Source organism: Rhinichthys klamathensis, unplaced genomic scaffold, assembly GCF_029890125.1.
Source record: "Rhinichthys klamathensis goyatoka isolate OS25496 unplaced genomic scaffold, OSU_Roscu_1.1 h1tg000053l_1, whole genome shotgun sequence".
NCBI lineage: Eukaryota > Metazoa > Chordata > Actinopteri > Cypriniformes > Leuciscidae > Rhinichthys > Rhinichthys klamathensis.
Window position 1 is genome coordinate 3,510,373 of NW_026606598.1, and position 24,071 is coordinate 3,534,443.

The 24,071-nt window shown below is 38.4% G+C and overlaps 1 protein-coding gene across 3 annotated transcripts; it reads left to right on the plus strand.

Moving 5' to 3' along the window:
- The first annotated feature begins 34 nt into the window (after positions 1-34).
- On the plus strand, positions 35-21,856 carry ide (insulin-degrading enzyme). 3 transcript variants are annotated; one of them, XM_056248210.1, is made up of 26 exons: positions 43-113; positions 254-392; positions 1,402-1,586; positions 3,055-3,262; positions 7,159-7,328; positions 8,054-8,176; positions 8,563-8,675; positions 9,115-9,277; positions 9,449-9,541; positions 9,621-9,712; positions 11,533-11,613; positions 12,105-12,208; positions 14,060-14,162; positions 14,410-14,532; positions 14,656-14,738; positions 15,237-15,381; positions 16,990-17,100; positions 17,778-17,898; positions 17,978-18,069; positions 18,463-18,574; positions 19,453-19,620; positions 19,788-20,060; positions 20,160-20,221; positions 20,834-20,906; positions 21,000-21,067; positions 21,619-21,856. In XM_056248210.1, exons 2-26 carry the CDS (start codon positions 358-360, stop codon positions 21,712-21,714), a joined length of 2,997 nt encoding a protein of 998 aa, XP_056104185.1. In that variant the 5' UTR covers positions 43-113; positions 254-357; the 3' UTR covers positions 21,715-21,856. The 3 variants fall into 3 exon arrangements, with proteins under 3 accessions (XP_056104186.1, XP_056104185.1, XP_056104184.1); XM_056248211.1 differs by lacking the exon at positions 254-392 and having other exon boundaries at positions 35-113; XM_056248209.1 differs by lacking the exons at positions 43-113; positions 15,237-15,381 and adding an exon at positions 15,745-15,889 and having other exon boundaries at positions 159-392.
- Positions 21,857-24,071: the final 2,215 nt, after the last annotated feature.

Here is a 24,071-nt window from a genome sequence, read left to right on the forward strand (position 1 = left end):
TAAATACTCAACGTGCTCTCCACTAAACCTGGATGTGGGTGTGGTCTGTTTCGTAACGTCAATCGTAGACAAGGCGTGACTAAGCAATTCCAACTACTTCGGGAAAACAGAGGGTATTTTAAACATATATATTTGATACAAATACTTGTTCTATTTGCGTATATATTGCACGTATTTTGTATTATCGTATATTAATGAAAGGTACGTAAAAATCTGCTTTAGATGCTCTGAGATTGATTGGTTACGTCTGCAGAACATGGCGTCCTGACGTCTTAAGCAGAGTTTTGATATCCAGCACTGAAGTATGCAGAAATGTGTTAACCGGTGGGCCCTTACAGCGAGTTATCTTCCGATTTTATGATCTTATCCACAGTTTTCATTCGAAGTATTAGGTAAGTGTCAAATTTCTGCTTTGTTTTTTAGTTCGTTCAACGAGCGGCCCGGTTCGCTGGCGTCGGGCTCGTGTGTTGCTCTCGCGCGCGATAGCATTTGCTCGTGACACAGTCTCACAAATATTGTTTTGTTTTGTTTTTATTCTGAAGATGTTTGATTTTTAAGAATTTGTCATTGTTGTTTTATATAACTCAGCTGTTAGTCAATATTTTTTTTAAAAAGACGAAAACGCTTAAAGCCGACTGGACTGTTTAAACTAGACTAAACTTACACGGAAACTAAACCTACACATAACTAAATCAATAAACTACACTAATGTACAAAACTTAATATCAACTAAACCCCTCAACTTAATCTCAAACTAAACCTGAACTTGCGTTTCAAATAAACTAATGGACTAAATTGACACTTAGGCCTGGTTTTACAGACAGGGCTTAGTTTAAGCCAGGATTAGGTTTTAGTTCGATTAGGACAATTAAGTTACTTTTATAAATGTGACTTAGAAAAACAAACATTGCTGGTGTGCATCTCGAGACAAAACAAAGGCACTGATATATTTTAAGGTAATGTCAGTGCAAGTTTTCAGTTAAAACAGCTCAAACATGCGTTTTAGTCTAGGACTAGGCTTACGCCTGGTCTGTGAAACCGTGGGTTAAAGTACTAACTGTTAAACTAATGGAGTTTCTCAGTAAACTAAATATACTAAACTAATCATAAAGCACTATGTTTTAATTTAAGCTAAATTAATGGTCTAAACCTCATTTAAATGAAAGGGTAACGTTTAAACTAAAGAATTAAAATACTACTGAAACTAAATTACTAAACATGACGTTTTAATCCATATTTTATATTTGTCTGTCTGATAGTGTTTTTTTGGGGGGCCCATGGCGGGCTGTTTTTTTGTTGTGGAGCTGAAATTTACTTGTCACATGGAGTGTGTTTTGCCTTTGACTTTGTTTGATAATGCCTGACTTCTTAACTCTGAATAAATGTCTTTTTCATATCCAGGTGTGTCTCGACTCTGTCCGTCAGAATGAGTGATCCGGCTGTCAAGAGGGTGGTGAGTGATATCATTCGTTCTCCAGAAGACAAACGGGAGTATCGAGGACTTGATTTTACTAATGGGCTGAAAGCCATACTCATCAGTGACCCCACCACTGACAAATCGTCAGCCGCACTGGATGTCCACATAGGTAAATGGGAATTTCTTTGCTTCATTCTGCACATATCTGCTTGACACATCACTCAACTTGCTTTCTGCTCCGTTCTATTTTAACACAGATTATTTATTACTAACCTCGAGGACATCTTGGCCTCAAATCTTCATTATTGGCCATCAATAACTATTTAACAGAATTGATTGAGTTGCCTCTATCTGTTTCTCTGTAGCTTTCCCTTCCTCAAAAAGCCATTTTTAAGAGTCCGGACCTTGGCGGCTGCCCTTGTCCTGGTTTAAGTTGCGGAGAGACACTCAAAGCCCACAAGAGTTTTGAATAATTTTGTTTCTGAACAGGCCACTCTTTAAAAGTAATTGAAGCCTTTTTTGTGTCAAGTTAAATCTTTTCAGTGCTTTATTTAAGAGAGAAAAAAATAATTTAACATTTTATTTGAATTCGAGCTGAAGTGCTGCCCAGTGTGTCAACACAGACTAATGGGTGGGGTTAACTGATGCCAGGAAGTGCAGCTTTTAACAATCAAAGCACTTTATAGTTCAAGAGTATGTACACAACCGTCCTTTGCATGAAATGGTGTTGCAATTTGTAGGTAAAGATGTAGGTCAGATAAAAAGATGTCATTGCTTATCTTTAATACTCCCTCATTACACTGTAAAAGAGCCTTTTGTAAAAAAGGCCAAAATCACAATTGAATGCATTGAGAGAGTTTTTTTTCGAGGCTTTGTTCGAGCTGCACACTATTCCGATTAGTTTTCAGTTCTGAAAAATAGACTAAAGTCTCCGATCATTTGCGCAATGACGGGTTTGTCAGAGGCCCTCAATCATTAAAATCAAGCAGAATGAATTTAAGTCATTCATACATCAGTTCCTGTGTAAATTGGTTTTATTTTAGTGTAACGGATAGCCCTAATGTTTTATGAGTGATTTGCACAATCATTCTGCTATTTTCATTAATTTGTTCAACAGTCTGATTTGAGTCAACATGAATCTGGATTAAATGATTCATACAATTATTCAACATTGTCCTATTGAATTTAATGCAACAATTTTAAAAAGTGTTTTTACTTACAATTTACACATTTGTGTTCATGTATTTTATGCTTTTTCTGTTTTGTTTTATTTTTTGCTGTTCAGACTGGTAACAAAGTGGATTTGAATCTGATTCGTGCTGAATGTCTGAACGATGGCTAAAGACTTTGAAACCTCTCTGACAGTATATTATGACGCAGCCAGTTGTCTATGCTTTCCAATGCCTTTAACATTGTAGCTTACCTTCATGCAGATCTTTGTGTAAATATATGGGTTTAAATTTAAGCAAGCGTGAAGTTCTTGACTGCCTGAACTTGTTGTCTTCCAGTGAAAAAGTCAACTCGATTGACAAGTTTGTCAAACGCTCAAGATTGTCTCTTTTTGTGTCAGAGTGTAAGCAAGCAGTGTTTTCTTGCACTTCCTAATATCCTGGTTTTCTCTTCTAACTGCCCTGCAGGTTCTTTGTCAGATCCTGAGAACATTTCAGGACTGGCCCACTTCTGTGAGCACATGCTGTTTCTGGGCACTGAGAAGTACCCCAAAGAGAACGAGTACAGCCAGTTTTTGAGCGAGCATGCCGGCAGCTCCAACGCCTTCACCAGTGGAGAGCACACAAATTACTACTTTGATGTATCCCATGAGCATCTGCAAGGGGCATTGGACAGGTAAATTAATCCAAAAAAAAAAAGAGCAATTGGTGACTTATTAAAAAAGCATCTGTAATGCTGGTCTGTTTTAGATGCTGAAGAGCAATGTGTGCGCTGTTTGAACTTGTGAAAGGGTGAACAGAGTTCAGACCTTCAGGTGTCACAGTGTCTAGCGGTGTGGAGTTACATGTCCAGGAGGAATCGGGTTGCTGGGATATAGAGAGCAGAGTTTCCCCTCGGAGCCCATCTGCTCATGTGACCCAGAGCACCACCTGCTCATTGAAACATTTAAAGGGGTCATATGATGATGCGATTACTTGTTTTCCTTTTTCTTAAGTGTGTTATGTAGCGGTTTGTGCATGTATAAGATCTGCAGTTACAAAGCTCAAAGTCTCAAACGCAAAGGGATATTTTTGTAAAAGTTAAGGCTCAGCCACGCCTTCCGAAAACGCTTCGTTCAAACTCGTCCCCACAAATCTACGTCAGTATGTGGGGGCAGAGTTTCTTAACACCGCCCAAATTTATACGCAAAGAAAGAAGGCGTAACTTTTATTCTCGCTGTTATTGTTGCCGCCATGTCGTGGAGACGCTGTGTTTTTTTGTTGCGAAATCCAAACTACTTTGTTTGGCCTTCCAAAAGAGGACACAATTAGAAAACAGTTGTTAAGCTTTATTTACAACACTGTTCCAGAACAGTACAACCAAAGTATTCGACTGTGTGCTGTGCATTTTTCGGAGGACTGTTTCCAGAACCTGGAAGAGTAAAGGCCGGCTGTGCACAAAGCTGATTCTAAAAAGTGGGGCAATTCCATATTTGCAAGTACAGTCTAGCGCTTCTGAATCACAGACACAGCCTGTAAGTATGTTTTCATATTTTAAGAATTTGCTACCGACTACTCAAATGCGAGTTTTGAGCAGTATAGAGTAGCGCTCGTTTGTCGTTTCTACGATCACAAATGCAGACATGGTTTTATGTTTACATAGTGTTCTCCCCCCCCATAGTGTGGCGCAAAGCATAAAAAGACATTATTAGTAATTTTAATAGTAAAAATAATTAGCAATTATGTCCCCATGAAATAAAACCTTACCAATCTGATATGTTCTGGTCCAGTCGTGCTGGCAAAGTTGATCGATCAGCTTGGTCATCTGCATTTTCCGGATCAGATTCGGGCTCGAAATTGATAGCTGTAGTACTGACATTATCACCTGTCATTATTGCTTTGGAAGCTGATGTTCCCAATATGGTAAGGGGCGTTACATTACCGTCACACGTGTAAAGCCCAATTTATACTTCTGCGTCGACCTCCTGCCGTAGCTTCGTCTTAGGCTGTGTGTAGCACCCGTACCCTTCGGGCATACCCTGACGTGCACCTCTCCAAAAATTTAACAACGTGTCGATTCTACGCGGACGCAAATGCTGTGATTGGCCTGTCAGAACTGCTCCTTCGGGTTTCACATGCTCCCTCTGCATGTGTAATTGTTTGCGCGTCAACGCGGACAACGACGCAGAAGTATAAATGAAAACCAACGCGTAGTATAGCGTAGAGGCACTGGTGTAGGTCCGACGCAGAAGTATAAATCAGCCTTTAGGTATTCGGGTCAATCACAATGCACTGGATCGCTGGCCAATCAGAGCACACCACGCTTTTCAGAAAGATTAGCTTTGTAAAAATCTACGCTTTTGAGAAAGGTGGGGCATAGAGGAGCAAAAATAATGAACGGTATGTGTAAAATAATTACTTTTTTTAACCTAAAACCGCATAAACGCATTGCATTAAAATACATAAAATAATGTTCTTTTTAGAACCGTCATATGACCCCTTTAAATGATTCATGATTAATCTCTAAAAACTGAGTCATGACTCAGAATTGTATTAAAAGAATTTCACAAACATTTCAAATGCAATCAGATCAGACACTTAAAGCACTGGTGGAGTGTTTGGCAAGTAGGATTGTGTAAGATACGTTTTGAGGGTGTAAAAAGAGCCAAATTCTTTTGAATTCAATCAGGCATGCACTGAAAGCACTGAACCCTTTTGCAACAGTAGTTGTTTGCATGATGGAATGTCATTTTTTTGCCAAATGTTTGCATGTTTTCTTTGCAATGCACCATCCCTGAAGTCAGGGGATTCTCATAGTGCTTTGGCGTATTTTAAACGGTAGTTTGTAGGCACCCTTAAACTTGCCATTTGTTCATTTTAATATGTTCGGCTCACCAGAATACAGTGGCGTTATGGTAAGTCTTAAAGGCTGTTATACTTTATCTTGCATTATTTTTATTGATTTGAAATCTATATTTTGCCTGTGCCATAATTTAGGTGTTTTTCTTTGATACATATTTCAAAAATGCAGATCAGCATGTAACTTTCAGCGGTCAAAGGCCCTGTCCCAAATGGAACCCAAAGCCCTCGCGATTTTCTTTTGAGTCCACACTTTCGTGACGTAATACTGTTTTGACAGTCGGGTAGAAGTCTACTGTGGTGCTAAAAGTGTGCATCGAGGGCGCATATCGGCCGCAAAGAAGGTGCTTGCGAACACCCTTCTGAAATCTAAAATGACAAATGGCACAGCCAACATTTGTCTTAAAATGTCTTAAAATTTGGACAACATTACAACCGGGGTCGCTAAGTAAGTTTGGCATCGGGCCAAAAAAGATTTTGCCACTATATGGCGGGCCAGAACATAGTCAAAGGATAATTTAAGAAATGAATTGATAAATGCAACTAAAATTGCCTGTGACAGGCTGTTACAGTGTCTTTTGTAATTGCTAGTGAGCTGTTACTCTGTTAAATCCTGTAGTAGGACAGTCATTAACAAAAAGCTACATTTGGTGGCGGTGTCCAGGTTTTACACTGGATAAATTAATAAAGCAGTAGTGACACGTAACCTGGCAAGTATCTTCATTCACCAACTTGCAACACAGACCGCCTTGCCAAAACACACATATGTGGCAGATGCGGAATGGATAAAAATAACAAAACAAAAAAATAGGACTTGGACTTGAATAAGCCCATTAATGGCATGTTTGAGTCATGCTCTTAACGAACAAACGGCTTTTTTCCCCCTCTCTTTCCATATTGTGAATAATAAATGTGCGTCATTTTAATTTGCTTGTTACACAATGGAGCCTAACTTATTGTAATAATTATTTGACGTAGCCTACTTTTACACTTAGAATTATTCCATGGCATCCTCACGTACTAAACTGCATTTTTTTTTAAATTGTTTGCCTGCTGGAGGTACGCTATTACGTCGTGTGCAGACTGCAGAGGGATGTTTAAGCTAGCTAGTGAGAGAAAATGGCACATCAGAGTCTAAAGAGGAAAGTTGACAAAGAAAATGGGGCATACAAAAAGAATGGAAAGACAATTATGCGTTCATCCTACCTAGTTTTGTGAATGCAAAGCTGGTGTGTCTTTTCTGCAACGAAGCGATCCACAGACTCTTTTGAATGTAATTCAGAACTTTTAAAATTAAAAGCTCTCCATTCTTCTCAAAATAAAACATTGCTGCAAAAACGTTCTCGTACTTTTATTTTGAAGGCAAAATCACTGAAGACGACAAGTGATTGTGAGTAACTGTTGCTGTCATGACAGATCTATTTCAGAAACAGCCGCTATCAAAATAATGTGGCTGCGGGCCGCCTGTTGCTGACCCCTGCCTTACATTATTGAAAGTCCACAAGACTACAATGACACACTTTATGTGCACTTTGGCACAGGGCCCTAATCTCAGTCACTAAGTATGTTTATTTGCATGGCAGTTGCCATTCATGTCTTTTAAGATCAGATTCTATTTATTCAAATGATTTTTAACAGGAACATGGAGTGTTCTGCAGCTGCAAGCTGACATTGACTGTGTAAGAGAACTTTATCAAGCAGTGCATCAAATGGCGTTTGACTTTGTCATCCCAGGTTTTCCCAGTTCTTCCTCTGTCCTCTGTTTGATGAGAGCTGTAAGGACCGAGAGGTGAACGCAGTGGATTCAGAACATGAGAAGAACCTCATGAATGATGCATGGAGGCTGTTTCAGTTGGAGAAAGCCACTGGGAACCCCAAACACCCTTTTAGCAAGTTTGGCACTGGTATGGAAATACTGCACTTCTAATTTGATGGCATCTTTCATGTAGATATTGTCCTTTCAGTCCTAAGATCATTTGAAACATGCCTTTCCCCCCCCCCATTGGGTACTGTAAAAGCTGTCTATACTTCATTCTCAGTGAAGGACAATAGAAATCTGGAGGATAATGTCTAAATTGATTTAGCATAATCTACTCTGAGAAGATTTATCTGTGCCCAGAATAGCCAGATGGTGGCGGCCTTGAGTTATATAAGGCTTGCTTGCTCTTAAAAAAAGTGGTTTGTTCTGTCCTTTACCCTCGCATTAACCAGCACCACTCATAGAAAAATGTTTATTTGATAAAATGAATGCTTGCAAACAAATGTGTATTGGTAATTAAATCAGCGTTTCTGTGTTGTTAAAAGACCATAATATCAAACCTATTGAAATCAATTTATTGATGTAATGCATTTTTTGGTCCAATAAAATGTCCCCAGTATTAGAATGCCTGCTCATCCTAAATTAAATACCATCTACCACTGATCTTAATGGTACAGCAGTAGCTCATAAATACACAATTTTGATTCTGGCAGGTCTGCACACTCTGCAGCTGTTTGTGTGAATTCAAAGTTGCCTTCATCCCTTGGTACAAACTATCAAATGGCTATTGACTTTTTTTAATTACTTGCTTGTCCATGCAGGTTTGTTTCCACTAATTAGTGTTTTTTTGGGAATGTCTCTTTTGTTTAGGCAATAAGTTAACTCTTGAGACAAGGCCATCTCAACAGGGCATCGATATCCGTGAGGAGCTGCTCAAGTTTCACTCCACCTTCTACTCCTCCAATCTGATGGGATTGTGTGTGCTGGGCAGAGGTCAGTCACCAGCCACAAATCCCTGGAATCATTTTCTTACATTTTTAACTCACTAGTGGGTGAAGAACATTTTTCCTCATTTCAAAATGCCAGATGTTCACATGCACTGTTTAATAAAAATAAAAAAAATCTGAATCCTCAAGTTTCGTACATAAATGTAGCTGACAGTAAAGGCAATGATCAGTGATCTCCATGCAGTGCACAGCAGATTTCTCAGTTCGGTCTCAGTCTGATGCTGAATCTTTCATTAGATCTTCCTTGTTCTTTGTCATTCTGTTGAATGATTCATAGTTTGTTTTCGCACAGACTGAAACGCATTCTGAAGGGTGCAGAGATGAAGTGCTTTCATTCTGGGTTTAACATTGTGTCTGACACATTTTTGACAGAGACGCTGGATGATTTGACATCTATGGTGGTGAAACTTTTTGGAGAGGTAGAGAACAAGAATGTCCCCATCCCAGAATTCCCAACACACCCTTTCCAGGAGGAACACCTGAGGGTGAGATCTAAGCCCTAATTGTGCACAATACACCCTAAACCTGCTCCTTGAGAGGGCCATCTAAAGGAAATGCTATACTGTAATATTATACAGTACTGTTCAAAAGTGTTGGGTTAATAATATTTAATGTTTTTTAAAAGGCGGTTCTTACGCTTACATTTATTTGATCGGAAATACAGTAAATCAGTTATATTGTAAAATATCATTGCAATTTAAAAGAACTGTTTTCTGTTTTAATGTTGTGATCAAAGCTTAATTTTTAGCATCATTACTCCAATCTTCAGTGTCACATGATCCTTTCAGAAATCATTCTAATGCGCTGAATTTGGTGCTCAAGAAACATTTCTTATTATTATCAGTGTTGAAAACAGTTGTGCTGCCACTGCTACTGTTTACTTGGCGTCTGACTCATCTTCATTCCTTCTCTCTTCCCCCACAGCAATTTTATAAAGTCGTGCCTATCAAGGACATTAGAAACTTGTACGTGACCTTCCCCATCCCCGACCTGCAGAAGTACTACAAATCAAATCCTGGTCATTATCTGGGCCATCTGATCGGACATGAGGGTCCAGGGAGTCTTCTGTCTGAGCTCAAATCTAAAGGTTTGTCAGGAAAGATAGATTTAGCTTTAAGTGCCTAAATGATAAAACAGACAAAAAATGATGTGACTTAAAAATCTAGCACAGCACTGGACTTGTAAAACACTAGCTTGGATCCATATATTTTCGTTCTCTGCTGTATGTTGTTCATGGATGCACTCTGTCTCTCTTCAGGATGGGTGAACACGCTAGTCGGAGGCCAGAAAGAAGGAGCCAGAGGATTCATGTTCTTTATAATTAATGTGGATTTGACAGAAGAGGGGCTGTGTAAGGACCTAGAGTGTGTTTGTCTATTTGTGCTGGTCAGTATGTTTTTGATTGTTTATGCTGTATTTTCTGTCTCTAGTGCATGTCGAGGATATCATCTTCCACATGTTCCAGTACATTCAGAAGCTGCGGACGGAGGGCCCTCAAGAGTGGGTCTTTCAGGAGTGCAAGGTATGAACATTCTTGTTAAAGTAGGGCCCTACGATTTCCATGATGTAGAAAAAGCCGACGGAATCGTGGAATTCAGTCATGAAAACCAAATTTAGTGTGTAACATGAAATGTCACTTAAAAATAAATAAATAAATAATAATGAATAAATAAAAAATAGGTCTGTACATTTCACCATTTCATTTGATAAAACTATTGTCAAAAGAAATGGAAGAAATTATTACAAATATATTACTATTGTGCAATGGAATGTACTTATAGTCTTTACAATAAGAATTCAGTTTATTAAAACATGAATCTCTTAGGAATATCACACAATTCGCCTGTTTTAATTAAAGGGGTCATATAATGCCATTTTTGTACAAGCTAATATTATTCTTTAGGGTCTAAATTAAAGGTTTGTAATATACTTTAATTAAAAATTCTCATTAGTATTGTAAGAAAACAGTTATTTTATCTGGTCAAAAACAGCTCTGTTTTCAGCACACCGTTTCAGTGCATATGCCTTTAAATGATAATGAGCTTTGCTCACCCCGCCCCTCTGTTCTGTGTGTACACGTTTGTAACACAATAACCATAACGCGTTGTTCATTATTAACGTGGGATTATGAATTATATGCCGTAATGTACCCTGAGTGTAAACCTTAGACGCATTCATCGTGAAGCATGCAGCTAGCGATTTGCAAAGATATAAATATTAATATAAAGGTTAATAAAACGTTACACTCACTTCAGTTGTTCTAGAGGTTCAGCAGGAACACGAATATCTGGTACCGATCCTTTTTTCATGTGCAGCTTCTTAGCAAAACCAGCTTTATACTGACCCTAGTTTATAAAGCAGTCTGGTGTGTGAAATGATTCACGCAAACATGAGAGCATTGACGTTGCTCGTGGGGAATATTCCCTTCGAAAACAAAACTCAGCCACTGCGTCCTTCAGCGGTTCGGATTTAGGAACATCAAAATGACTGCTGTGTTCATTATTGCACCCAAGAACAGAACACCACAATCGCTTAGACGCCATTCTGCTCATAGACAGTGCTCCAGCATATCAACAATGACCGCGCCGGTCCGCGCAGACTATGATTGACAGCTGGCTCACGAGCGAGGGCGGGTCTGTGTTGAAACCCGGCTGTCAATCAACAATCGCGGGAGGGGCGTCCGACCGTGTGACGTCACACGGTCGAACCGCTCGATTTGAGACAGGGGAAAACATATAAGGAGATTAAAACAAAAACACTGGATGGATTTTTATCATTATATGATGGTTGTGTACAGGCACTGCCAACACACATTTCAGTACAATCAACTTGAAAAAGTGCATGTACCATTATATGACCCCTTTAAAACTGTAAGACCTCTTTTGTGCAGCACTGTTTGCAAAAAAAATTAAAAGATTAAATTGTTTTATGCATTCATTTGATCATTGCATCAAAAAATACAGAATCCAGAAAAAAATTTACAATGCAGAATTTCTGGGGGAAATATTCATAGGGGGACCTATTATTGTTAAAATATTTAATTATTCATATAAACTTTTATGAATTCAATTGATTAGCCATCCTTTCTGGCTATTTGAGAATAATTAAATCATCAATAATAGAATCCAGACAAAATAAAATGGAAAATATGGAATTTGGGAAAAAATAAAACTGAAGGGCTAGTTCACCCAATAATTTAAAATTCATTATCAATTAATGTGTTTCCAAACCTTTTTGACAAAAACCAGGTGAGTCTTCACATGCTGCTGCTGATGACAGTGGAACCATGAAACTTGATGGTTGGGACATCACTGATTTGTCTCTACATTTTGGTTTTTGCAGGATTTGAACACTGTGGCTTTCAGATTCAAGGATAAGGAACGTCCTCGTGGATACACGTCTAAAGTGGCTGGACTACTGCATGTAGGTGTCTCTCTCATTAAAAATACTTTAAAAGGTTGTCACCATGGTTACAGGTGCTTGTGTCATCAGGGTGCTGCTCTGTATTAATCATAGCTGGTGTTAAATATTTTATGTTTAGTATGGGAGACTGGTGTAATACAATACAGTATACTGTATTCTGTCTATTTCAAAAATGCCTTTTTTGAACATTTGCCTTGAGAAAAAAAGACAATAGCTATTTTGAATTTTTATTTTTAAGCACTAATTTGATGTAATCTTTTCTTCAAGAAGGATGTTAATAACTGTTGTTATTGCTTCTTGATCATTTGTCACATTTGATATTTAACATTGTGTGCATTGTATTGTGGGATGCAGTGCTCGTATATCAAATATTTAAAATAAATCTATAAAAAAACGTAACAATTGGTTATGAAAAGATCAGATATTCATTGAGAGCACAACATATACCCAGTTTCTGTGTATGATGCTGAAATCACCTTTCTGTGTGTCAGTACTATCCGCTGGAGGAAATCCTAGCTGCAGAATACTTACTGGAGGAGTTCAGGCCAGACCTCATCGAGATGGTGCTTGATAAACTGAGGCCGGAGAATGTCAGGTGACCACACATACAAGGACTTCTTTCTGTTTTGTTACATGTATACACTTTTATGTGCATAACCTATAAAAGAAAGCACTCTGAATTATTTTTATTTTATATTGATGGTTAAGGATATATTACTATTTCTCTTAGGATTTGGGGTTCGTTCAAATCACTAATCCCAAATATTAAACTGAAACAATGTCATTGGTGTTGCACCTGTGGATGGACCTAAAAGTGGTTTATTGTCCCCTCAGGATGAGATTTGTTTAACATAGATGTCCAGCCATTGGCCGCTCTCTTCAAAGACCCACTGAAGGAGCTTTATATTTGAACCTGTGCAAAGCAAACATCGGCTTCTTTAATGCATTGCTGCTCAGGGCTAAATTGGGCTCAGATTGGTAGTCTTTGTTTTTGAAGTGGTTGAAGCTGAATCTTCTTGCTGTGTTTGTAAGAATCCCACTTCAGATTCTCACCAATGTGACGAAGGCTTTCAAATTCAATTTCCTTTTCAGCTTTAAAAGAGTATTGTCTCTCTGTTTGAAGTAGATCTCAACCCTACTATTGCTGCTCTCATGTTGTTTTGGGGATGGAAGAACTTGTAGGGTTCCTGTATTTCATTTTGTCTTGGTATTTCCAAACTATTCAGATCAAGACGAAGACTTTGACTTCAGAGCTGGTGATTTGCTGCTTGTCATATATTTCTCGGTGATTAACTACACCGCTGACCTTTCTGAAAGTACTGCAACACTAGAAGGCCATAGTCTCACACAGCCAGACTTTTGGCTATCGGCATAAAATCTGATCTAGCTTTTTCTGGCCAAGAACTGCCAACTTAGTCAGGAGAGACCATCTGAACCATATTTAAAGTGACCAGCCACAGTTATTGTGTCATTTAGCTGTGGGTTTATCGGAAATTGAAATGACCTTTAGACAGAAATAAATTTGGTCACACTTCAGATTAGGGTCCAATTCTCACTATTAACTAACTGTTAACTACGACTTTTTTGCCTCAATAAATTGCTAATTACTGCTTATTAATAGTTAGTAAGGTAGTTGTAAGCCATTAGTTCGTAAGCCAATATCCTAGTTATATGCATGCTAATAAGCAACTAGTTAATAGTGATAATTCGACCCTAAACTAAAGTGTTACCATACATTTTAATCAAAATGAACATTTGTGTATCCTGATTACTTTAAGTGAATGTTTAAGTGCTCATGAATGTCAAACTTTGCTAAATCCAGTGTCTAGTTTTTTCTCAGAAGTGCGCATTGTAGCAACCCAGTACTTTTGTAAACACCACTTTTATTTCCTGCAAGGCTGATAAAATCTGTGCACCCTGAGTGCTGGAAAATGTGTAGCACCAATCAAATTAAAGCTTGCCAGATTGAGAAAGCACTTGCTGTTTTTGTGTGCACTAAGCATCAGACAGTGAGGGAATGGTCTCTGAGACTGCAGTATCCTGCTGGTAACCTTGTGTGATTTGGACTAATTTTGGAAAGGAGTATTCAGGTTTTTAGACGACCTATTCTGGGCTCTCTTATGCAATTGATTGATGCAGGAGAGTCCAGAATAGCATGTCATTGTTCCAAAAGTTCTCTCGATCATGGCGTTCTAAATTGTCCAGAAATGGTGCATTGATCTAGAGCCCTGCACAGCAGATTGAGAAGCTCCGGGAAACTCGAACCTTTGATTGATGTAATGACCATAATTCCCAATCTATTTACAGAGCCAGAGATCTGATAAAAGCAAAATTGCACTGCCCATTTTCCCCTAGGGAGTCATGAGAAATGGATGCTGTCATGCCCTGTCTGGTGCAGTGATCTTCAATTCTTCTGGCTTCATTTTTTTTTTCTTCTTTCTTTTAGGGTCGCTGTGGTCTCCAAATCATTTGAAGGACAGACAGACCGGACTGAGGAGTGGTACGGCACACAGTATAAACAGGAAGCCATTACTGATGAGGTTATTAAGGTTAGACGCATTTGATTTTAATTCAGAACTTAGACTATTGGGAAATGGTCTGGATGGGAAACTCAAAAAGTTGAATGGATGATCCATGTACTATGAGCATTATATACTTGATCAAAGGAGACTGGCCTTGTGCTAAGTCTCTTAACCTCTTTACTATGACCACCAATAAGCAGATTCATTTTAAGTGGTTTACTGTAATTACAATAATTTGAAGAATACAAATCATTGTTTCTTTTTTGTGTTTCAGAAATGGCTAAACGCAGACCTCAATGGAAAGTTCAAACTGCCAATGAAGAATGAATTCATCCCAACAAACTTTGAGATTTACCCTCTAGAGAAGGATTCCCCATCTGCCCCCACCTTGATAAAGGTATGTTTTGCTGAAACTCGTATTGTACAGGTTACACTTTGAGCAACTTTAATAGAATATCTGATGGTCTCTCAAACTTGCAAGCATCGGGTCATCTGGCTTTTCTTTGTTCCTTTTTTTTAGGACACTGCAATGAGCAAAGTTTGGTTCAAACAGGATGACAAGTTTTTCCTGCCCAAGGCTTGTTTAAACTTTGAGTTTTTCAGGTAGGTTTAACATAAATTAAAAACTTTGCAATGATGTTTATTTCCTTTTTTATTTATTTAAAAATTTGCATAACTGTAACAACAATTAGTGGGAGGGTGCTAAATTGTCATTTATGTGTCAAGAGGATGACATCTTTCAAAAATAGGTTTAATTGTTTTTTTATATGCAAAATATAGTTGTATAATAAAATTAATATCATTTGATTTTAACATGAAATATGATCCAGACATGTTTTTGACAAGTGTCATGAGGTCCACCCAAATTACTTGAATGTTATGAAAAAATGGTTTTACTGATGTTTTAATTTTTTTTTTCTTGCAGTGGTGTCAGCTTATTTTGCTTTATACTTTTTATACTCATTTTAAAGTCATTGAAATGCAATTATTTTTTATTCCTGTTAAATTCTGCTCTAACTACTCTATACCATTAAGAAACTACAATTAATACTTCAGAGAACTTTTTAAAGACAGGGTTTATCACTCACGTTCTTTCCACAGCCCGTTTGCGTACGTGGACCCGTTGCATTGTAACATGGCGTATTTGTACCTTGAGCTGCTCAAGGACTCCCTGAACGAGTATGCATATGCAGCCGAGCTAGCCGGCCTGAGCTATGACCTTCAAAATACCGTCTATGGGATGTATGTAAGTATGCTAATATCCCCCTCGCCACATGCTCTTCCTGTGAGGAAGATGGTCCAACTTCACGTACAAACAAGTGACTACCAGTGGTTTCTGTCTTTGTAATAGTAACCCCAAATGTAGCTTTGTTTGTGGCTTTTACACAACAACAAACTCTTCTCATTCTTTCCTTGTTGTTTTTTCTGCGTATGTATTAGTAGCAGTAGACTAGCTTTAGACTAGTGCCGGAGCTGAGGCTGCATATTCATACTCTGTCTGTGGTCCCTCTCAATCCGTTTCTTTTTGTTTTGTCATGACCCTTCCATACAAATATCACTCCATTTGTTCTATTTCCCCCTCCCTTTTTTCTTTCTTCCATCATGGTAGTCGCTACCTATATGCAGACCCGCTGCACTGCAACATGACTTACCTGTTTCTCAGGTTGTTGAAGGATGATTTGAGAGAGTATACATATGCAGCCCGCCTGGCAGGGTTGGTCTATGGCATAGCCTCGGGAATGAATGCCATCCTTGTAAGTATGGTGATAAGCCCCTCCCCCTTTGGAGAATGGGGCGGTCTATTGGGTGAAGGGCGGAGCTTGTGGCTTTTGAGTGTGCCAGTCGCTTGTCTATTCTTCTGCTTTCTGCAGAGTGATGGAATGTTATACCTTCAAAATATCTGTCTCTGGTCAGTCTGCTTGGGTACTGTTAAGGGTTATTGTATTTTGTGCTGGGTTTAGGTGTTTGTAATGGTATATGCCCAAAAGAACAAAACAAAAATAGACAATAAACAGAGACAGTTTACATGTATAAGTGTCAAGCTGCAAAAATAAAATGACCTCCAAAAAGCACCTTAGTCCATATGACTGGTGGCATTCTTTAAATTCTCTTGTATACGTTTGATAGGTTTGTGCAAGGAACAGACTAACGTCCGAGTTATTTGCAAAATATCTCAGAATTTTTTTGTGCTTGCATACATTTAAACTGACATAACATGCCTAGTATTATTAAATATACTCTGCGTTAACCGCTTACCACATTAAAATTAAACCAATAAATTAATTGTGTTTGAAACTTACAGATGCAAATAGAAAGTGTAATGAAATAAACACTTAATTGTGTATTTTAGATGTTTTCTTTTCACTGTTCTGAAAGACATGTTATGGTAGGAAAATAGCCCAAAATCACAAAATTGACTAGTGCATAAAACCATCATTTTGCCTGTAGTGTCTTGCCTTAATGGGTAACTTGACTGTTTCAACTACTTGACCTGTAGCTTCCCCATCACTGGATAGGATCAACCGAGGTGGATGTTAATAACAGCGGTAAACTGGGTGACTAAGGTTTGGATGACGTGGCAAAGCTGGGCTGTTCCTAACCTCACTTGCTGTGTGATTCACTTACTCCTTATTGTTTGTATACACATTCATCACAGTGAATGCACTGCATTGGTTGTCTGAAGATGTAACCCTTAACTTGAAACTTTGTTGTTTTTAGTCTGCATCTGTGCTGTGCTCTGTGTCTTCCATTTTAATGTCATTTCAAAATTGTAAAGATGATGATAAGTCTGTTCTTGAGCTGTTTTTATCACTCATTCTAATGCATATTCATGGCTGTTGTCTTTGTGCGTCAGCTGTCAGTGAAGGGTTATAGTGACAAACAACACATCCTGCTGAAGAAGATCATGGAGAAAATGGCCACATTTGAGATTGATGAGAAGCGCTTTGATATCATTAAGGAGGCGGTGAGACACATACACAAACACACACTCCTTAAAATACTAAGAATAAAGAACAGAACACAAATCTGTACGCTCAAAGGAATCTACTGATTTCCACAGTAGTTTACTTGTAATTTATTTGGTCTAATTTCATTGTGCTTTCAGCTCCTCTTAACTAGGGCTGACCCTGACTAAAGACTTTTCTAGTTGACTAGTACTAGTAGTCTTTCATTTAAGCCATTTGTTTGTTACTTTAATTACATAAATATTTACTGGAGAGGTGGCATCAGAAAATGGTTTGAGTTTCAGGGCTGAGAAAGAAAATTATATGTAACGTTGACTTACAATACATTAACATTACTTATAATACTTAATCATAGTAATGAGCTATCTATCTGTCACTGCGTGACTTCGCCAATTCCTGTGGAGGTTTTTTGTTTCTGCAAATTTGGTAGACTTAGCCTCTTCTCACCGACTAACATTTAGTCGACTATTAGGGGGAAGCCCTACTCTTTAACACATTTCACCATGTTTTTACCAAGAATTTCCCCAAAAGAAATGATATAGACATATCTGTGGATTCCACCTTGGCCTGGTAATCATATACTGATCCCAAACACCAACAGAAAATGTGCTTAATCTGTAACTGTGTGATCTAAAATAAACTTGTGTGAGAAGGTTTTTTTATTAATTTTTTTCAGTACATGAGGTCTCTGAATAATTTCCGCGCTGAGCAGCCTCACCAGCACGCCATGTATTACCTGCGGCTCCTCATGACCGAGGTGGCCTGGACCAAAGACGAACTCAGAGACTCTCTGGATGGTGCGACACTCTTTCATTGCCCTGTCAATACGAGTGCTGTGGTCTCCATGTGTGTTCATGCTGTGAATGTGTTTCTCAGATGTGACGTTACCTCGTCTGAAGGCGTTCATACCTCAGCTGTTGTCACGGTTACACATTGAAGCCCTGCTGCATGGCAACATAACCAAACAGGTTTGTTTTAAAAATCATTTCTTCTAGATGACAGGTAGAGAAAAGGCGGGGGGGAAGAGAGGTTTGTGTCCGGACAGGTTGAAACTATTCCTCTAATAATAAATTAAACGTACCATTCGCCACCCATGATTTGGTATTCTAGTGTCTAGTATTTGCTACAAAACTGATTCAGACCAAACCTCGGATGTTTGAGTGGTCACACATCTTGTTTTTGTTATAAAATATACAACAACATAATGTGACTGAAATCCCTGTATATCTATGTATATGAGCTGACTGAAGATTCATCGAAGTAGCTCGCACATTACCTGACATGGTGTAATGTTGGATTTTGCTTTCATGATCATGTTATAGTTAGTGATATAAGCAGTGTTGTCTGTCTGTTGTCTCTAGTCTGCTCTGGGCATGATGCAAATGTTGGAGGACACTCTCATTGAGCATGCTCACACTAAACCCCTGCTACCGAGTCAGCTGATACGCTACAGGGAAGTGCAGGTGCCTGACGGTAAGTGCCTAGCACCACAAACTTAAATGCAACATCTCAGCTGGACACACACACTTTCTTTCAGCTTTTCTCCAACTCTGAGCTTTGTATCTACATATACACTACTGTTCAGAAGTCTGGTCTCTGTAAGATTTTTTTTTTTTTAAATGTTTTTGAAAAGTCCGTTCTGCTCACCAAGGCAACATATATTTGATTAAAAAAAAAAAAAACAGTATAACAGTAATATTCTGAAATATTATTACAATTTTAAAATGACTGTTTTAATAAAAAAAAAGAATCTAATTTATTCCATAATGTGTCGCATGATGCTTTAGAAATCATTCTAATATACAGATTTGCTGCTCAAGAAATATTTCTTATCAAAGTTGAAAACGGTTGTGCTGCTTAATGTTTTTGTGGAAACTGATGAATTTATTTTTCTTTGATTTAATAGAAAGCATTTATTTAAAATGAGAATTATAACTTGTTTAGTTATAACGTTTTAATCAATTTGCTGCATCTTTGCTGAATTTTAAGTATTTATTTATTTAAAAAAATGATCTTACTGACCCAAACTTTTAAACCGTTTACATCAATATACAGATTCATATAGACAGAATTAATAATGAAAGGTCGTTTGGACTTCAGACAATCTAAAACAAAATCTAAACTTCACTACTTTGATTCATTATTATCTGACAGTTCAGATTTATTTATTTTTTTGTATAAAATTCTGTTAAGAAAAATATTTGCATTGTAAATACATTTTCTTTTTACTTTCGGTGTTAAACCTGAATCTGTGGTGTGTAATTTGAGGTCTATGATATTTGTGTGTTTGTTGTGTGTGTGTGTGTTTGTCATGGTTCTTGTGTTTAAGTCCAGTTCTCTGTGGTTATCAGGTGGTTGGTATGTTTACCAGCAGAGGAACGATGTTCATAATAACTGTGGAATCGAGATTTACTATCAGACGGACATGCAGAACACCCATGAGAACATGCTGCTGGAGCTCTTCTGTCAAATCATCTCTGAGCCATGCTTCAACACGCTACGCACCAAAGAACAGCTGGGTAACACAAACACTAATCCGAAATGTCCTCAGTTATGTGTGTACACCTAATGATGTGGTTATGGGATGAACACCTCTGTAAATGAAACTCTACAAACCCTGCCTGTTCCTGTCGTCCTATTGATCAAACTGATCTTAAGAACATAATGTATTTCTGCCTGTGTCCAGGTTACATTGTGTTCAGCGGCCCTCGCAGGGCCAATGGGGTGCAGGGTCTGCGTTTCATCATCCAGTCTGAAAAAGCTCCTCACTACCTGGAGTCTCGTGTGGAGGCCTTCCTCAAGACCATGGAGAAGAGTGTGGAGGAGATGGGAGAGGAAGCGTTTCAGAAACACATCCAGGCACTGACCATTCGCCGTCTCGACAAACCCAAGAAGCTGGCGGCCGAGTGTGCCAAGTACTGGGGAGAGATCATCTCCCAACAGTATAACTTTGACAGGGGTGAGAGTTGTTATTTAGCTGTTGAAATGAACTCGTACTCTGCGTGAAGTATCTGTGAAGTTTTAATGTGTTTTTCCTTGATTTTCTTGCCTGATTTAGATAATATTGAAGTTGCTTACCTGAAGACACTGACTAAGGAACACATTATGCAGTTTTACAGGGTTAGTGAACACATTATCACTCTGAAACAAATGGTTTTTTTTTTTTTTTTAAATCATCATAATTGGATTTGCATTTCCTGAATAAAATTCCAGTGCTTTAAAGGTAGCAAAATAATAACGTTAAAGCTTAAGGTAAGCTTAGAATTCAGACTTTGTTCTGTGTAAAAGAACATTTGCATCAAGGTTCATTTTGCAATTGCCTCGACATTCAGCACACATCTTGTTTTGTTTTTTTCGTCTGTTAAGAATCTGGACACAATGTAACACCTTTGTTGATGCCTGATAAATGGACCAATCGCAATTCAGTATGCAAATAAATGCACAAAAAAAGGACCAAGACGCCAATGCTGTCCATTACATGCTGTCAAGCTAGAGGCTTTTTTTAAAGAAAAAAAATATGTTATCATATATATATTCATAAATAAAAAGCACATCTAAGGCAGAAATTATCTATAAATCTAATCTATACTTGAATTATTTTGTGAATTGTGTATGAATAAACAATGAATTTCAATAAACAGCTCCCTTTGCAAATGCTAATTTATTCGTGAGGTCTCCAAAAGTCCAATTCATCATCTTGTCATGTGGTTTGATCATGTTTATTCTCTCCAGGACTTGTTGGCCATCGATGCCCCCAGAAGACACAAGGTGTCCGTGCATGTGCTGTCTAGAGAGATGGACTCCTGTGAGTACTGACACAATGAGGCTGAGACATTTTAATCGGACTGACTGATGCAGCTGGACAGATTAATTTATTTCGACCATGTGTTTCCTGCAGGTCCAGTGGTTGGAGAGTTTCCTGCTCAAAATGATGTCAATCTGGCTCCTGCCCCCTCACTTCCTCAGGTACTGCATAGATGTATATGTACATTAGTGGTCCAATGTGGGTTTATGCAATATACGCTTTTGCCAATGATCGTTATTTTTTTTACAAATATTAGATGATTGTTGTGAACTTTCTGCTCATTAAAGAATCTGGAAAAAAAAAATCACAGTTTCCACAAATATGTTAAGCAGCACAACTGTTTTCAACATTGATAATAATAAGAAATGTTTCTTGACGAGCAAATTAGCATATTAGAATGATTTGTGAAGGATCATGTGACACTGAAAATTCAGCTTTGTCATCACAGGAATAAACTACTTTTTAAACTTTACTTTACTTACAATAGTTGTTATATTGTAATAATATTTCACAATATTGCCGTTAGATCAAATAAATGCAGCCTTGGTGAGCCGAAGAGATTTTTGATTTTTATTTATTTTTTTATTCATAAACAACTAACAACACCTTAGCATTGTGACGGGAAGTGTTGTGGCCAAGCACCACTCACATTTTCTTTATTAATGTAAAAATATAGTTCACTCTTTGTTTTGCTCTCTGTGTGTGTTTTCAGCCATCATTAGTTCAGGATATGACCGAATTCAAAAGGAGTCTGCCGCTGTTCCCTCTCACCAAACCTCACATCAACTTCATGGCTGCCAAACTGTGACCAGCACCATGGGATTGTCAGAGACGCCCAATTATGGAGCCAGTAACATCGTTGTCTGTCTGTTTGTGTGAGTGTGTGTTTGTGTGCGTGTGAGCAGGCAGGGCCACAACAGTGGTGCTTGCAACATTTTTAGTTAGAAAACATACACAGGGTCCCCGCGGGTCCTTAAAAAGTCTTAAAAGGTCTTAAATAACATTTTCGCTTTTTAAGGTCTGAAAATGTCTTAAAATCTGCAATTTCCAATAAGGAGGTCTTAAATTTCACGTACGGACCTTAAATTCCTTGTAGGAGACAACAACACATTACAGACGGTGTTTACGACCGTTCATGCTTACGGTCGGGTTGCCAGATTTAAATAATTAAATCCCCAGTCAGAGCTTTTCTGTTAAAATAACACGCTTTCTACCCGGTCTTGTCAATAGTATCTGGCAACCATGCTCGCGCGCGCTCTCTACACTGCTGAAGAAGCGCGGATGATCTGAAAACACTGACAAGTAAGCTGGAGTTCAGTGATCTTCATTTGAGATTTTCTACTTACATTAATTAAAGTGTCATTCAGTTGGTCTTTATTCTGTCACGAGCCGCTTGCGCTGTTTGTGTGACTAAATCTGCGATCAATACAGGCTGATATCCAGCAGTGTTTTTAATGTTGATCATATTATTGCATATTATTGCTATTTTGCAACAAAAGCCACGGCAGCAGACAGTGGTGATTCGAGAACGAATCTGTGGCTTTGAACGAATCGTGAGATTCAATGACCCGTTCATAAATACAGCCACTTGCTTTGTTACCATAGACTGTTGTGTTTGATACTGAATGAATGAATGACTCGATGACGGATGACTCACTCATAAAGACAGTGACTTACCGCCACCTACTGGCGATTTTAATTTAATGTTAAAAAGTATCACCTCGTTTTTACCATCATTGCATATTTATTGAACATTGTTTTATTTAAAGCATTATTTCTTTTATAAAAGTATTTATAAAGGTAAAAAATTAACTGGAAAAAATCGATTAAAAGGGGCAGATATTGTCCCTTAATGGAAAAGGTGTGACTGCAGTCTAAGTGCAAGAGGGGTTACGGCACTCTAAAAAATTGGAGTACCACTGAACTAAGGAACAGGGATATGTAGAATTGCACAAGTGCTACTGCTAAAGAGTTAATTGTCAATACAGCCTGTTACCTTGATTCAAATGTCTCATAAGCTTAACTGAATTGGCCTAAAGCAAAAAATTATAATGTCATTTTTTGTCTAAAGACGACATATAAAATAGCTGCCAAAATTAATGTCGGTAACTGAAGTTTGACTAAAAGTTGACAAAAAAATGCAATGACTTTGTCAACTAAAACTAGACTAAAACTATGAAAGAGAAAATTACAAAAATGTGACTAAGACCAATAAGCATTTTCATCTTAAAGCAACACCATGTGATTTTTCCTCAGCGGTCGCCCTACAGTTTGGAAGCAGAATTGTCCATTACTGCTGTCGTAAATAATTTAGCCTTCCGCAGCCGACTGTCGCACGCGCACGCTCGCTGTTTATCCAGCACCGGCTTTGGAATCAACAATGGCAGACATCCCAACCTGCAAGAAGTCATTTCAGGGAGGTATATCTTGGTGACTGGATTGTTGACGGGGGGGGCGGCTGGTGGCGGGTTGACTAGCTTTCGTGAGGCACACTCGCAAGGTCTCTCGCTCTCTCTCTCTCTGCCGTGCTCGCGCTATGTATGTTATGCGCGCAGTATGTTCTGTCTCGCATGCGCGCTCTAGATTCCGGCAGATCTGAACTAATTTGCGGGCATCAGGGAGACGCAGGAGACTCCCGGGAGACTTGGGATGCCTGCAATGGCCACAGACAATTTGAGGAAGTGGTGGGGGAAGTGACGTATGCCGTAAAGCAGTCGAATTTTGTAGTTCTTTTTGTGCACGGGTTCCTACCCGAAACCCGAAGTTACATAGTGCCAGTAAAAGCGATACAGACCACGTCAGGCTATGGCAGACGTGTCATTTAACTTATTTTAAGTCGATGTACCATCACAAGGGTCTTGGAAATATATTATGAAGGTTGAAAAACTACATAGTGTTACTTTAAGACTAAAACAAAAACGGCTGCCAAAATTAACACTGTCGTGTCGTGCTGAACATTTTCCTGTTTTTTTTGTCGTGGTAAAGTCTTAAATTTGCCTTTTAGAGGACTTAAAAAGGTCTTAAAAGTCATTAAATTTGCTGTTAAAAAATGTGCAGATACCCTGATACAATGTTTGATTCATATTGCTTCTGTCAAGACATTTGTATCCCTATATAATATAGGAATCACTCGCTGGCCACGACGACACTTTTTCATCATTCGGT